The 17,173-nt window shown below is 37.0% G+C and overlaps 1 protein-coding gene across 2 annotated transcripts in view; it reads right to left on the bottom strand.

Moving 5' to 3' along the window:
* Nucleotides 1–784: 784 nt before the first annotated feature.
* CLSTN2 (calsyntenin 2) overlaps nt 785–17,173 on the bottom strand; it is a 400,483-nt gene continuing 384,094 nt past the window's right edge. For both annotated transcript variants that reach the window (XM_074911635.1, XM_074911634.1), the window contains 7 exons: nt 15,389–15,537; nt 13,945–14,168; nt 11,634–11,804; nt 10,858–11,003; nt 9,314–9,437; nt 7,574–7,758; nt 785–6,815 (listed from right to left, as the gene is read on the bottom strand). In XM_074911635.1, the coding sequence (XP_074767736.1) occupies nt 6,597–6,815; nt 7,574–7,758; nt 9,314–9,437; nt 10,858–11,003; nt 11,634–11,804; nt 13,945–14,168; nt 15,389–15,537 (1,218 nt within the window). In that variant the 3' untranslated portion in view covers nt 785–6,596. The remainder of the gene's footprint in view (nt 6,816–7,573; nt 7,759–9,313; nt 9,438–10,857; nt 11,004–11,633; nt 11,805–13,944; nt 14,169–15,388; nt 15,538–17,173) is intronic.

The following is a 17,173-nucleotide window of genomic DNA, read 5'->3' as shown; positions in this document are numbered from 1 at the left end:
ATCATTATTCTTATTTACAAGCAGAGAAATGTAAACTGTAACTGACAAACCACTGTTGCTACCTACTCAACAGGCAGCAAAATGCCTTTAGGGAAAAAAAGGGTACCTGACCTGGGAACTGCCTTTTCATCACCAGAAATGAAGTTATGAACGTACAAAACCTCCTGGATTCATTTTCTTGTGTTAAGCTTCAATAATGTAGCTTAGAATTGTTTATTATTTTAAAATTCTCTCTTAGACAGAGGTTTATGAAATAAAAGCACTTGCTCCCCTTTCACCTTTGCTCTGTTTGAGCATTGTGAATTTTTATTTTATTATCATGTCTTCTTTAAGGAAATAAAACACAACCCAGAAACCCATACCAGACTTGTACCTTGTTACTCATACAAAGGTAATGAAGTATAATTACTTCTGAGATATCGCTGGAGTAATTTTCCTGATAGATTTAGCAGAATTATTTCTTGAGACTGGGTGTGTTAATAGAGTATGTGTTTTATTCTATTGTAGCTTTACTGGTCATCTTTCAGACCCGTCTTTATTCTCCGCTGTAATAAAAAGTAATCTGGATTCCAGGAGAGACAAACCAGGAAAAAAACCCAACCAAACAACAAAACACCCTAGTGCTAAAGCAAACGGACTGATCACTGGATAGACTTTCTTTTGTTGGTTCACCTGAGACTATCATCTCTTTCAATGGAAAACAAACATGTAGCATTAAGGGAACTGATACATTTGAGTTTACAACACTCCCCTCACTGCTTATTATAGTGTTCTGTTTTGTGGGTTTTGTTTTTTGTTTGTTTGTTTTAAAAGCATTTGACCCAAATGTACAAAGACTGTACAGGATCACTGCTTCTGGGTGCTGTAGATAGTATTTATATTATATTGCAAAGTGTTGCATGGTTTGGACATCATAAGCATGGGAGTGTTTTTTTTGGCATCACCTAGATCTCTGAGGGACAAAGGTGGCTGTCGTTCTTATGGCTGTTTGGAGTGGAACTTTTACACTATGAGGTTTGCAGGCTCTGTGGGCAGTGAGGATGTGACATGATCAAAGCTTTTTCTTTCTCAGTTTAGACTGAGGAGGCAGAAACCTAACATTATATGGTTGGTGATGCTGGCTGAAACAAGAGGAAGATCGTATTTATATAGTGCAATGTTACGTACAATTAACAGTAATATCTTCAGTCATTTCAAAGATCTTCAACTGTCCTTTTTAAAAATTATTTCTATCTCCTCCTTACATTTGCCCAACTGGTGTATGAGAACTGCCTTAAGCAGATATTAAGTAAAGGTCAGCAGTTACAGGGATCATCCAGAGGTGCATTAATCCCAAGGTTTATGGTCAAAAAAGTGACATATCAGGATGAGGCTACTGCACATCCAGGTTTCCCCAAATATTTCCACTTCTTTGTTCAGTAATTTTATCAGGGCAGAAACAGAGCCCATTGGCCATTTGCCTGTGATTTCCAGCTAGCCAGCAAGATGACTAGCATCTGAGAGAGATCTTAAAAAAACATAAATTGGCCCATTTTAAGGGCGCAGATGCTATATACCTTTGATTTCAGCATTTCCAGATAGTCTCAGAGCAACTCTAGATGTGCTGCCTGAATCCGGGCAGCTGCATAAAACAAGAGATGTATTTCCAATCTAGTTAATATATATTTCTCTCTATATATACAAATACATACAATGTTACTTAATTTGTATGTATACAAACTATTATGTATATATGCAATATAATGTATCAATTTGTGTATGTTTGTTTCAAAATTCTGCTCATATCACTGTTACTTCTCAGTCTGTCAACTGTCTTTATTTTCAAAAATTTTATTTCATGAAATTGGTTTTTGTCAACACCAGGATTTGATCAAACCCCAAATATCTGAGTATATTTAAAACACCCTTTACAAGCTGTGACACCTTTATTTCTCTGCCAGATGAGATGGTCTCTTGCTGTTAACCTATTGGTGCTTTTTAAGACTAGCGCAGAAATAGTATACAGCATATAACCAGCTACATTCCATATAGGTGAAGTAAATTTGCCCCCCAAAATTCGGATGCTAGTCATAATGTCAGACACCAAGATTTTTAGCACTTGGGTCCTTTGCCTACTGCTAGATTTCTGGAAATTGTTTATATGGAAATTACATTTTGCTAGGAGGCTTTATTTCAATAAGCCCACAAAAAATGGTGGGAATATACTGGTATTGAGATATTTAATCTAGTCAGCATGTGTGAATTAAGGGGACAGGAGACTTTTTTTAAGCCCTGGAGATGTTCTCACAGTTTAAATTCCTCTCCCTAAGTATCCGTATGCTTTTGCAAACATCCTTAACTTTTGTATTATAATGTATATTTCAGGATACCAACAGCAGCTCCCCATGGGTCCTTCGCACCAGACCTTACCTGCTGTCACCACAGTGAAGCCTTTCATTCTCATCTTCTGCTAAGCATGGACGGTGGTGGAGATGAATGGGGTGGTGCGTGTGCTGGCACCAAAATTTCCAGAGGAGGAAGTGTTGTATCCCAACCTGCAGGGATCCCCACCAAGTAAAAGCATTAGAGCTGCCTCTCAGCTTACAGGTCAGGGAAAGAGACAGCTGAGACACAAACTAGGTGCAGGACTCAAAAGACAAGTAAAAGCTGCTGAACCACCCTCTGACCAGCCCTTAACCTGGGGCTACTAATGTCCCATGGCACTTTTTTCAGCTTAGGGTCAGGCAGGACAGCTTCTGCAATAGAGACAGTGGATTTCATCCCTGCTAAAGGAACTTTATAACTCTCTGAGTCTTTCTAAGTCTCATTTTCTTCCTGAATGAAGTAAGGATGGTGCATATGCTCACAGCAAGCCCAGCACTGCAACACACCAGAAAGGGAAATCAACTGCACCTTTCCATTAGCCCTTGGTGAGGGAGAACGTCAGTTAAAAAGAAGTCGAGCTACCACTGCAGGATACTGCTGCCTGTTTGAATGAACAAATAACAACATTTTATTTCAATTAGTATTGAAGATGTAATGAACCCTACATGTCTACTTCTAATTTGAACTGGTGTCAGCTAATGCAGTAAATATTGAGATTAATCTCAACAACTGTGCATTTTAATGTTTACTTGAAAAAATAAAATCTCTATGGAGGTGGTAGAAGTGAAAAAGAAACATGAACTATTGATTAAAAAAAGCAACAACTCAGTTATATTAATTCAGGTAACACAGTGTATCACTGTCTCAAATTTGGATTTCCCACTTTTAGTTAAGAATTTAAAAAATTTAGAGGCATTCATTGACGTGATGTCATTTTAGACCTCTGACATCACAGATTCCTGATGTCATTTACTACAGGTTCCCCTTCAGAGATGTTTTTTGGATGCACTTTTTATTGCTACTGCAGAAAAACCACCCTTATTTATGTGTCTTCATAGCTCAACCCTGCAACTGGGCTAAGGATAAACATTACATCTTAAAGAACTAGATACTGCAGTTGCCGTTTCAGAGTTTGCAGCATAAAATCTTTTTTCAGAGAGGAAAGCAGAGATCTTTAGCTTTTGGTTAGGGGAAAAAAGGGGGGGGTTGTATGTATGCATGTATGTATATGTTCTGGTTTGGTTTTAAGCAAGTAGTTTACATCAAAAAATAATTCATGGAGGGGAGGCAATATAATTAAAAATATTTCAGAAAATGTGATATTTCTGTTACTCTACTAATAGGTTTTTGCTCATGAAGCCATTGCTGTTAGCTTCTATACAAATATGCTAATTCTAAGCTTCATTTTGTGAAGAAGTATCTCATTCTCACTAACATTTTGTGAAAAGGATTTTTCTATTTATTTGAATGAAAAATGCTGCATAATGCACTCCAATGAGTAATCTAAAATAAGTACAGTGATACATTTTAGTCTGCTGAATATGTTGTTGCAAACAAAATCTTAGTGATAACACATACATGCCTGTATTACTTTACTTAGGTTTAAAAATGTAGGTTTATTTACAGTAGAGAAAATACTTTGTTTGCGTCTTGTGTAATGTACCAGCATGACCTGAAAAGATTTGCTTCCAGTAACAAAAAGATAAAAATCTATTAGACGGAGAAACACACTGATGATGACATGAGCATATAAAAGAATTAAAGGCTGTCAGTAAGGTTGTAAATTGCTGTTTTCAAGTTACCTAAATGTTTGCTGCGATAACAATAATAATAATAATCAGGAATAACAGAAATTTTAAAAATAATTTAAGTCAAGTTTTAAATCTGAAATTGACTTTTAAATATCTACTTCTAATTTTAAATCTTATCTTTCTTCTGAGCAGAAAGCTTTGCTGATATATGCTGATAAGAAGGATCATGAAGAGCCTGCTTCATGTCACTAACAAAAATTAATGCTAGGAAGTCATTTAGGATACTAGGATGCTAGAAAGTGATCTAACAAAATTTCTGTTCAAGATATTCAGAAATTTTAAAATTATTTTTTTATTAAACAAATTTTGGCTGATTTTACAATCTGTATTCTTGCAGATAAATTTATGTATGTGGGCTTGATTCTGCAAATATTCTTGTAAATTTAATACATGTGAGAGACCAGAAAACTAATGAAACAAGACTGCTTATATAAGAAAACGTCTATATTGCCAGTCTTAACAATCAACAAAAAAGAACATGAAGATCTCAAATTTTAAAATTAGTTTAGAGTTTTTTTCATTTACTTTCTAGTTATTAAACTACAGGGTCTACTTGCTGTCAGTCTTTCCCTGCCACTATCAGATGCAGAAACTGGAATTAAAAGAACCCCCAAACCCACCATATATTCTCTATATTCCAAGACATTCAGGAGCTGCTAAAAATTTAGTATTGAGGGAGGTGGATACACTCAAGATTATTCGAAATTATCCTTTGCAATATCATCTACCATTGATGAGTGTTCGGGAAGGTCCTGTTGTGGCAACATTGTTTGCTTCTCTGGGAGACAGGAAAAGAGAAAGTAGCTGATTTTAAACAGCAAATTACAAAAGCAAAAGTTAATGATGAAATTGTAAAGAAAATGAAGTACTTCTAGAAAAAAGCCAGACAAGCCACTAGGCAGCATTCACTTGCATGCCATTTTGTTTTTTTACACATTAGAGCAGTTAGTTATCCTAGTAAGTGCTGCATCGTTTGGTATGCAGAGCATCTGAAGATGCAACAATAATTAAGGAAAGGGGACAAAAAACCACACCACACAGACTTATTAACACATTGTACATAGCTTTGCTTTTTTTTTTTTCTTTTTTTTTTTTTTTCCCCTTTTTAAACAGTGTTTAAGAAAAATATGCTGTGTTACTGTAACAAACTAAAGTACTCTCTCAACCTCTTAAGAGTTTAGGTTTTGTTTTCACTTCTTTTGGTTCCAGATAGGTTTTATTTGTTCTTGTTCTACTTTATAAAACCCTTTCTTAACATTAATGGCTTCAGGAAGAAGAAATAAGGGAGAATTATGAGCACGAAAGAGAGCTGACACTTTTGTATGTTGTTACTTTCTCTTGTGCCACTCATAGGTGGGTTGGGGTACAGAAGAAATAGGGCATAATGTTTTATAGAATACAGTCAGACAGGAATTCCAGCCGGCATTCACTAAAGCAAAAGGGAACATTTTCCTCATGTAAAATCGTTTTTTAAATCCCAACCATACATAGCTATGGAATAATGGGGTCACTTATTTTCCACTACTTCAGTAAGATACTGCAGCAAGCTAATGATTTTACAAGACAGACAGTTTAAAGCATCGATTTGCTGCAAATTGCTCAATCCATAACTAATGAGCAGCTCTACAGGTTTTCAGTAAATCAATCCTATTAGACTTTACAGTTTGCATAAGATCATATTACTCAATCTGTGGACACAGAATGAATTTTTCTCTTTTTTTGGTAACCTCCAGCAGCCCCTTGTTGCTGTTTTCCTAAACTCTTTTTTCTATGGGTGGGTTGGATAAAATCCCTGTCTTGGGGGTTCTGACAGCATGCCTGAAAAATACACCGAACACTTCTACACAGGCACACATGCATCCCGTGTCAAGTCCTAGTTATATTCCCTTGTCGAAGAAAGACAGTTAACAACCAAGAAGGCAGGACAAGATGACAATGGAATTCAGTCTCTGTCACCTGTAGCACTAAAACTCTGCCCCAATTTGAAGGTGGATATGTTTTACAGCTGCAAAAGTGTGAAGTCAAATGGCAACTGTTATTAGTACCCACACAAGTAATTCTTCATAACAAGCTGAAATCTCTTCTGTATGAAAAAACTAGCAAAGGCAAAAACCTCTATGGATTGAGTGACAGGACTCTTGTCACATTCTGTGGTAAAGAAACAGGAAATTGAGAATTACGCTTGCTAACAGATCAAGTTCTAGATTACTTCATTACTAGTGATGCCTGTATGTTTGTACCATGTTTTCTCCGGGCTTCGTAAGAAAAGGGTCGGTTCTATCATTATCAATTACTACAGCAAGATCATTTTAGGCAAAACAGTTACAGGCAAGCAGAAGTTCAAATCCTGTCAGTGAATTCATAGACTCTGAAAAAACACTGTAGTGGTTGTTACAAAAGAGCAATGTGGCTGGAGGGCTGTTAGTATGGGAGTGTTGAATCATCCCACTCCAACTGCTCTTGCCTGGTGGCATTCTGTTTGTCTCCCTTTTGGACAATCACTTCCTCTTCTTCCTCCTCCTCCTCCTCCTCCCCCTCTTCTTCACTTTCATCTGATTCAGCACTGGTTGTGTCTTCCTCTTCATCTTCTATGTCTTCTTCCTCACTCTCTTCTTCTGTCTGGTGAGGCTTTTCGTATTTCTACAGTACATTTAAAGAAATAAAAGAGAGACAGCAGAAGAAAAGTGCCTTCTTTCTAGACAGCAGCCATGAGAATGTATTTTTTTCCACATTTAGAAATGCTAACATGCTGGGAAAATCTGCTTTCCATTATGTGACTACCGGGCATCAAATATGATAAATACAGCTCAGAAGGAGCCAGAGGGGTACAGAGCCCTGGTCGAGAAAGCAGTGCTAGGTTAATGGTTGGACTCAATGATCTTAAAGGTCTCTTCCAACCTAAACAATTCTATAATTCTATTCTATGATTCTATGAATTCAGTAGCAAATATTCAGAAACTCCTGTAACAAGAACAGAATGCCAATAAGCAATATATTTGTTAGTCAATCTGCCAAAATTGTTTCTTTAAATTGCTGATCATTTCCCCTCCTTCAGTGTGTTAGAGCTTACATTAAAAAGTTAAAAAACAAAGTAACTCTATCATATTGGGTACCTAGGGTGCAAATACGGATGGAGAGAGAAAGTGATGTTGTGCCCAACACCATCCTGTTTAATAGTTATATATGACAACAGATATTAAGTGCTCATTTACATATAATCATGGTGTACAGACCTGAAAACTGAGATGGGGTCCAGAGTGTACATACATACAACTGTTCTGCCAAGCCTAAACAGGTGTACTCTGAAAGAGGCTTAAAACTCACTGCTGAGTAAGCTACCAGCCCAGACAGTAACTCCTGGCAGTATCATGGTATAATACTGTGCCTCAGTTATGTACCTCCATGGGGTTGACAGTAATCGTCAGAGCAGAATCATCCCAATCCATTTCATTTTCTTTACTTCCTTCGTTGTCTGCAGAGCTGTGCTGATGAGCTGTCCGAATTCGATAGACCCCCAAGGTTATGATGAAAATGAGTATGCTCACACAAATTATGATAACGATAGTAGCCACACTTGGAACAACTGGAACAAAAGGTGGAAAAAGGAATGGGCTTATTTTGTGGAACAAACTGACTACAAAACACTAAATACATTGTCTGTTTTTTTCCCCTCAGCACCTCTTCCTTTGGATAGAGAATCAACAGCTATCTGTCATGAGCCTGGAACTACAGAAGGTGTTGACAAGTGCCCACCTACTAAGGCAGAGCATACACGAATGGTGTTTGTTTACAGATATAGTATTATAAATCATAACTAAAAAGTGAGTATGCCTACCGGTTGTTTTTTAAGCAACTTTATTACAGAAGACAAGTAGTCAATCAGTGCAGAATCAATTAGTTTCAGAACAAGTGTTTTTGCAATAAGGTTCAGTTATCTTACCTGCATGTTGACCCCTTCTGATTATAGCTGAGGTGTTAACTTCTCTTGTGAGAAAAAGTATATCTGAAAGCTTATATTTTCAAAGGTTTCAAACACCTGTACTGCAATTTAAATCTCAATCTCCAAGAATTAAAACAACATATTGCCACTCTATTTGCCTGCATTACAACCTTCCTGGGAGACTCTTGAGGATTCAAGACATTTTTCCTCACTGTTCAGTTGCACTCTGAGAAGCCTCTGTCTCCACTCAGTCACAGGAAGAAATCTCTGTGAACTACTCATATATTATCAGGCTCCTAATTAGGTTAGTGAAGTGCTGCCACTTTCTATGTACCTTTGCTACCTAGGTACTGCAGTTCCAGGAGCTACAGTAGTTCTGTATCCCTTTTTATCACCTTGCCCTGCCTGTAAGAATGGAATTCTGAAATCAGAACACTATTAAGAAAGAACTAGCTTGCAGTAGTTCATTTTGTAAAAATTCAGTTTCATTTTAGTAAAATGTTCATACAAGTGTACCGAAAAATAATTTTCTAAGTATAGCTGTATATAACTATGTACACTTTACATCAGCTTTATTTCTTTACAGATGTATCATTCAGCTAAAAGGATTTCAAAATTCAGAATTTAAACAGCTATCTTTGCTCTGTGTTTAAGGGATATTTTAACTCATATAGTCTAAAAATTCAATTTAAATTCTGTATTGAGTATACACTAATGCCTCCTGCACATGGCTAGGTGGACCTATCTTCTCTCCAGAGAGCTCTAGACTGAGGCCTGGACAGCAGCTAAAGCCCTTTAGCAATTATATATTTAACAAATAATACAAACATTTCTTCCTTTTGCTTAGAAAGGGGTGGGCAGAAATTAATACGCCATAGAAATACAGATGCACGAAGACAATATGAGCATAAATATTATCCTTTACCATTCAGTACTAGAAACAAGGCATTTTCTTAACTATGTGGGCCAGAGTACATAAGGTTTAATGAAGTCTTAAAAAAGGATACAAAGTATGTCCTTGGAAAGAAAGAAGAGAATTCACTGTTACCTTCTTTCATACCTGTGCAATGATCTCTGTGAGGTTTCAGAAGCTGTAACTACAGACGTCAGGGCCTTATTTGTTGGCCAGGCTGAATCACAAAGGAAATGCCAACATACCAGAATCATTATGAGCAGTCTCTGTAAAGTCGTCACATACCTGAGTTGTGAACAGTACTTATGCTTCCCTCTGGGTGGTGGACAGATTGGAGAAATTGTGGTTGTATTATCATATGATTTACATGGTCCATGGAGTTGGAGTTGGAGCTGTGTAGAATATTAACCTGTCACAAGAGAAAAATAAGAGATCAGATACTAAGTGCTCTATATTCCTGCTGGCTCCATACATTACACTGAACTATGAAGTTCATCAGCAGATAGGAACATTATTATATAGATCTTAAAGGCCAAATTGACTTCTTTTATGCTATTGAAAAATGCACGTTAATATATTTCTCATTTCTAGCATTAAACCATTTCTGACTGTAGACTATGAAGTGGCACAAAAAAGGATTTTTTTGATTTACTTGTCTGGATAAGTAGCGACTTATTTTCTCTATACTAATCATATTTTACATGTTCCCTGAAACTTAGTGGGAGATTTGTCACTCTGAACACTTATAGAGAATGTATCAAACTCACTGAGTTAAAAACTAAAACAGTAATAGAGAATTAAAAGAGATTTTAGTTTTTTCTCTGTCCTTACTTTCAGAGTGACTTTCTTTGAAGATGCCATATCAACTCTCTGTCCTACTGATAGTTATAAGCAAAAACCCTTAAGTCATTGTCAGGGCTGCAGAATGCTAAAATGAAAAGAATTTTCAAGACAATGTAAGCATGCAAAAACTTTCAAAACCAATTTTAAAGTTTTGAGCCTATTGCTAAAAAGGTCCTGTCCTTTTCTGTAGTGACTTGGTACCTGAGTTCTAGGCTGGATAAGTTGGTTCTTCAGAACGGGTCCATGATTTCTGCTGAGGTGCATCAGCAGTAATTCTCAGTCCCTGAGCCACTGTGCTGCCCTGGACTCAGTACCAGCACACATAAGCTCAGGAGAGCTATTTAAATATTCCTGGGGTAACTGACTATGTCTGAGTAGTGGATCCAAAAGAATATGACAGATGAACTCCACCCTATGTGTTTGTTACCTATATACTGACTTTCCTCCCCAAAGAAACCTGAAATCATGTAAATTACCAGAAATTATCTCTATCTGATCATGAAGAAATTATAAAACTTATCATAAGGGGGTAGTGCTCGGTGGAAAAACTGAAAAGATGAATACCATGGGAAAGAAGAGTGCATTAAGTAAAAAAATAACTGATCTAAGGAAAATCACGAGGCTGTAATTTACTTTCAAGCAGGTGTATAAATCTTCAAAAAGGCTTGTAGGTCTGGAAAAACAATGATGATGACCTTAGCTCCCATTCTGCTTGAACAGGAGTAATTCTCTGAGTTAGTGGAGGTCAAGAGAAGGGTCATCTCATTACATATGTGGAAGAATACAGAGACCCATACTGAGGAATGCCCACAGGAGAAGTAAACTTCCTATTTGAATGGAACTTAGAATTTTTCCTCTATTTTTTTATAGTAACCAGAACGTGTCAATCATTTTACATATCTTAAAGAAAAATCGATGTCACAGAAAATAAAGCTAGTGCTCAGTATCAGAGCTGGAAAAGAAAACTTGACTATATGATTGCTTACCTCCAAGTTAAATTCGTTGCTAGTGTAACGTCCATTTAGCTCTGAGCACTTGACTCTGAACTTTCTGTCAAAGGTGACGGAAGTGTACCAGTTACGATATCGAATCTGCTGAAGAACCTGCTCGTAGTTGTGCATGCTGTCCACACCTGAAATGGTGGTAGAGCAGCAATAATCTCAAGGAGATGCTATGTAACAAGTGCTCCATGCGGTACAGGAGGAATCAAATGTTCACAGAAAATACAAATTTGGCAGAATGATCTGAAAATGGCAGTGCATCAAATATTACCTGATAGAGCCTTTGGCTGATACTAAATTAAGTGAGAATAGTTTTTGGAAAGGAATATAGGTCCATGATGAGAGGAACAAATACAACAGCAATGATTTAGAATAAATTATTTAGTAATCAAAAAAACTGTTCAGTGAGTTATCAGCACTGTGGAGGAGCACTGAGGAATCCCCTCATTCCCACTTTCCACTGTGATGGTTCACAAGAACCCCCACGTTTAAAGAAAGCAGTGTTGCTATTTTCCTTACTTGGGTAGTAGCAGGAGGGATGCTGAGATCAAGACAGAGCTGTGCTGTATTCCAAAGGATAAACACAGCATACCCAGAGATCAAGAAGTGACTATGTTTTTTGAGACACAGTCTCTCCTGGAAGATTTTATGGCTAGTACATCACTCATTTTTTGTCTAATTTATTTCGCATTAGTCCTTTCGTCCCAATAATCTAATTGTTGGTGGGAAGAAATAGGAGAAAGCAAAGTCCACGAACATACCATAGATTGAATATCCTGCGGTGGAATTTGTGGCATCTAGATGTTTTCCTTGAAGCACCACATGATCTAGCTCTAAACACTCTTGTTCAGGATCTAGTTCTGCACCAATGACCAAAATATCACAGAAATCCAAGTTGTGGAGCATTTCCTCTAATACCACTGGTTTATTGGCTGTGAACACATGGCATATACCACAAAAAAAAAAGAAGAAAGAAACTGAGATAAATGATCACAGGACATCCCAGTCATTTTATGTGCTTTGCATCAGGACTTTCAATTTTTGCAAAGATGGCTGAATTGGTTTTTGTCAATATTAAATACAACATACTTGAAGCAAATCAAAAGAGAAGTGTCTCTTTTGCTGGTTTGGATGCTATAATGATGATGGCCTACAAATGCTTAGTGAGACAGATGAACAATATATTGCTTTGTAATAAAAGGCATTCAAGAACAGTATTTGAAATAGAAAACTGAAATTTGATCCTGGAAATAAATTCATGTAAACTGACATGAGTTGTAAACTGACTATCCTTCAGTATGTAGGATTAAAAAAAAATCTGATACTGGAAAAAGAGTAGCATATTGGTTTAAATATTTTAATTCTCTGGTCAACTTAGCATACTTGCTAAGTCTGGCAATACTGCTTAACCAGCTCCCTAAGGGAGAGGCTGCAATCTTGGAATTTAGTGCCCATTTTGTGAATTTCATTTTAGAGGGCATATGGGGAAGGAAGGAACAGACAGAAAAGTCTTATGCCCAAGATTCCCAACTCCTAATACAGGGAATTTGGGTATCAAACTCGAGGCACAGCTCTAACATCTGAAAATGCAGGCTGAACTCTAACTTGCACGCTAGGCACATCTGAACATTGCTAAGGTCGATGAGTTGGACTATTTCATGGGAAGCTATGACAGACAGGCAAAAGCTGGGCTGACAGAGTGGGGGAAAAGCCTGCACTGGTCAGCTTTGCTGCTCTGGCTGTCGGTGGGCAAACAGGAGAAGTAGGGGCAGCAATTTTAGCTGTTGGTGGGATCCCACTGGTTTCTCTACTGAGGCAGGACAAGCAGCAACATATTGGCATTGCAGGGGCCCTCCACAGGTAAATAAGGCCTCAGAGCCATAGTCATGCTGCTGTCTCTTAGTGGAAATAAACAAGAGCTGGCACATTAGGACGACTTCCAAGGAATTAAATTGTAGTTTAAGAAAGGCTGCTATATTCCTTTTCAAGATGAGACTTGGGCTTTTTAGGTTACAAGGTGCTACAACAGTAACTATGTCAATAACTGTACTGGGAAAACCTGCAAGAGATGAAATTTAAGAACTAAACTGGAAGGCAGTAGTTCCTAGCTCACTAACAGTTGTGATGATGTCATAGCATTTAGGGACACAGAGCTTCATACATGCATTGGGTCTTAAGTGATGGATAATGATCACTTTTCTGTTCAAGAATGTATGCAGCTGGTTGCTATTATGGTATGACACATTTCCAGCCTTGAGAGGACAGATGCAGTTTCAGGCAAGTGATAAGCAGCATTATTACAGAACATGGCTTCAGGGAATCCATGCCCCTATACTTGCACATCATTAGCGATTTTATCTTTTCAAGAGATGTACATCTAGTTACTGCTTATTCTAGTCCAACAAATATTGTTTAGAATGATTCTTCAGATTACTAAGCTTTTAATTTATTATGCACACAAACATCCAAAAGGAAGATTCCTTTATAGACAGTTATTTTAAACCTTATTTGTATTTTTGAACATTCACCTAGTGTCAAATAATAAATACACATATTTCTCAGCATTAGAATAAACTGTCATAATGGAAAAAAATCTTTGCAAATTATTATCTTTACATTATTTAGATGGGAAAACTGACGCACAAGATTATTTTCTCAAGTATCACAAAGAAGTCAGTAGCAGAGCTGGAAACATAGGAACAGACTAAAATCCATCTATTTGTCAATTCGCGCTTTCCACTTTATTGGTACAAGTAACAAAATTCTGTTACAAAAAGATTCTAATAAAAATATGCTATTCAGCGGAACATGTAAAGAAGAGTGGAATTATTCTGAAGTAGGCAAGACACTAAATGGAAAAGCTGTTTTTTTCAAAGCACATACTGATCTATCACTATTTAACACATTTTTTGATGGGTTTAACTGAATGTCTTCAGTACAGCATTACTGTTGCCTAATATTGCCTAAATTAATCTGAGTGAAGTGACTTCCTTTGTGTTGCTTGTTTGCAATATCCTTACAAAAAAGTGATGTTACAGAATAAGCAGTAATATTTAAGAGAAATCCACAAACCTCTGTTGTGTTCTTTTAAGTCCACTGGATGCTCCATTTTAGTGACTGTGCTGACAATCCTGACATCAGGTAACAAAATAACACCTCTTTCACTTTCAAATTGTGCAGCTGGTCTAGCAAAGTGGTCCATCCCACTTATTGTGATCTTGGGCTCATTGGCCTGAAACACCATTACATATGCGTCTATATCTGGGATACTTATGCAGACATCTTCACCAAAACATCTGAAAAATATATTATTCATTAACTGCATGTAACACATTGCACATCAGAGGTGTGTGGTGCTTGCACTGCCCGAAACCCACCTGATGGCTCTCATCCTTTTGTATTCCCTCAGATCAGTCTATTCTATACTTTGGCACTGCCACACATAAGGACATGCATCTGTACCACCACGTACATAGGCCAGCAGTGACTGTCACAGCTCTGTTCCTCTCATCCCCTCCCACATTCACAACTACAGAAATTAGCTAGGAATAGCTTAGCAAAAAGATTCATGACAAGCTCTGTCTGTAGTAAGGTCACTAGGAGACTAATAGATTGATGTTTAACTGACATTTAAATGGTTAAAAAAAAAAAAAAGTTAATTAGATGGTAACAGGTAACTTTAGGAAACCTAACATTAAATTCTCAAAGTAATAGCTAATGAACATAATATGGTTATTTTGTCATGTGTGAACAAAAGGGCCTAATTATCCATTTAAATTGAACCCATCATGAACTCATTGTGGCACCCACCAGTATTTACTGGGGACAGAAGGGGCCTATATTAGCATTTTCATATGAATCAGCAATCAGCACTGTGCTTTGGGAGTGAATCTCCTGACAAACTCTATTTTATTTCACCTCTGCACAAGGCTCGGGCCAGCCTTGGAGTGCAAACTGGACTGCTTCCAGTGTCACTACTGTTGCATGAAAATGGAAGGACATGGATTTCTGTTTTAACACCCACCCCAGTACTCCAGCACTGACAGCCATATAAGGATACAGACAGACAAGACTATTTCAAGCATAGCTACAAATACTGTTCTTGCAGCTATGTCATCTGTTAGATGTAATAGGCCTGATTTAAAAAGTCATGGCTCTACCTATCTCAAAAGAGATAGGTACTTTTACCTATTAAGTAACTTTTTAAAATGAACAGTAAAATAAGACTGTAATAAATGCAAGTACTGTTCAGTCCAGACTATATGTTCCAAGCTATAAACAGAATACAAGTAAATTACAGAAACAAGAGAAGTTTCTTAAAAGGACAATATTGAAAGAAAACCACAACATAAATCAGCATAAAAGTAAATGAAATTTATCCTTTATGCTCAATAACATAAAAGTATGATTTAGCAATGTAATTTAGTCAAAACCTCTTATTTTTAGCGGTCCAAAGAAAAAAGTAATTAGTTAAAAATATTCCTAATCTAATCAGTTTGTCTGAAGTATAACTTACTGGACTTTAGATGAGACTTTGAGACGTCGTACGCCTGCAGTAGGAAACTGTCTAGAGTTGATGTATGAGACCTTTTGGAGAGCTTGATTTATATTCTCAATGTCATCTCCTTCCATGACAAGGACTGACTGCGAAGGGTTGAAGTGATACTAGGGGAAATGCATATAATTAGTATTTAAGGTAGCAGGTACAGAGTACAATATAAGACACTTTTAAGTAACGTTGCACAGATGTAAGTTTAAAATTTAATGATTTAAGAAAACAAAATTCTTAGTAACTACCATTGGCTGAATCCATATGTTGTTCCCTAAAACACGTACTTGTAGTAGTCATGTATTTCGTGTCTGATAACTACTGTTATAATTAATTTAATAGTAAACTAATCCGGATTTGTCGTACTTTGCCCAGCCTTATCAGCTTTGCTGATACCATTTCACAACCTTAACTGACTGTCATCATTATTATTACTATGTAATTTTTTTAGGGTAAACACATCCCCCATATACAAATATTGGTTTAAACAAGAGTAGCATGCAGCGGCATATTCTTCCTGCTTTCTATTTGGTTTTACCCTAGGCTATCTTTCTGAGATATATTTCAACATGAATGAACACAACAATTGTAACATTTACCTCCTACATCTTCATTAATGTCAGACCCAATATAGGGGATTCTCCTTTCTCTGTCTCATGATCAATAAGGGTGTCATGATTTAAGATGGAGCTCCTACATGCAGAAAGCCAGTTGCTCATTTGAGCCAACAAACCTTGCAAAGTCAATCGCTATTCTTGTAGCCCTGATCTTTCTCTAGCCCATTGCACTGAACATTAAACAGTCTTGCTGGCCAAGAAACTTTGCTACTATATTCACATAAAATCAATTGATTTTATCTGCATCATAATTCATCCTGATTTCATTTTTTGGTCTGTTAATGAGTTCAGCAAACCATCTGCATTGCAGAGAAAACCAGATTAACCCCCTTGATTTTGTACCCTACTGTTGTCAGCAAAAATGCAAAGAAATGCACCCTTTTCTTACATGCAGACCCTTCCCAAAGCTGCGTATTGATCATATGAACATGTTCTATTATATACAGACAATGGATGTCTACACTTCCTTACAATGAGAAAGGTTGAAGAGCAAAAGAGCAAATAGACTGTGAACAACAGAATAAAGCATGGGGTTCTCTGCTGAACAGAACACAGAGGACTGGGTTTAAAGCTTGTGCAGGAAGGTCATAACACATGGAAGGGTATTTTTTTAACAAAGAAAGAGGACTAACATGAGTCACAGCCTGCATAAACTTATTTTTCCTTTCTGTAAGCGAGCAGTATTAGAGAATAAAATTAGCAAAAAGAGACTCTAACTAGCTAGTTAACTTAATAGCTCAGCTGTCAGAACAGCTGGAATGCTGCCAAAGGGATTGGAAAAAGCCTTAGTCTGAGCCATTTTTGTCTTTCTCATTAAAAAAGGCTAAAAATAGTGACAGTTTAGACAGTGTTTCTGAGAGCTGCTACAGATATCTAAAAATTAGGCTACAGAAAAAAAAAAGTCCAATACTAGTGTCAGAAACTGTATTACAGCTGCACTGATCTTTCTTAGGTGGCTAAAGGGTGAAGCTTCATGAGTCCAAAGTGCCCAGCAGAAACACCTTCCAACATCAGTTTGCCAACACTGAATCTGCTAAGCAATATGTAAATAGCCACACAGAAACTATCTGTGCAACTGTCACACATGCTTGGCTAAGATCAGGTATGTTTATTTTTAACACCAGAAGTCTTTTCT

Source organism: Athene noctua, chromosome 8 (genome assembly GCF_965140245.1).
Source record: "Athene noctua chromosome 8, bAthNoc1.hap1.1, whole genome shotgun sequence".
Taxonomy (NCBI): Eukaryota; Metazoa; Chordata; class Aves; order Strigiformes; family Strigidae; genus Athene; species Athene noctua.
The sequence above is the reverse complement of the archived record's forward strand: the minus strand, read 5'-3'. Positions and strand labels throughout refer to the sequence as shown.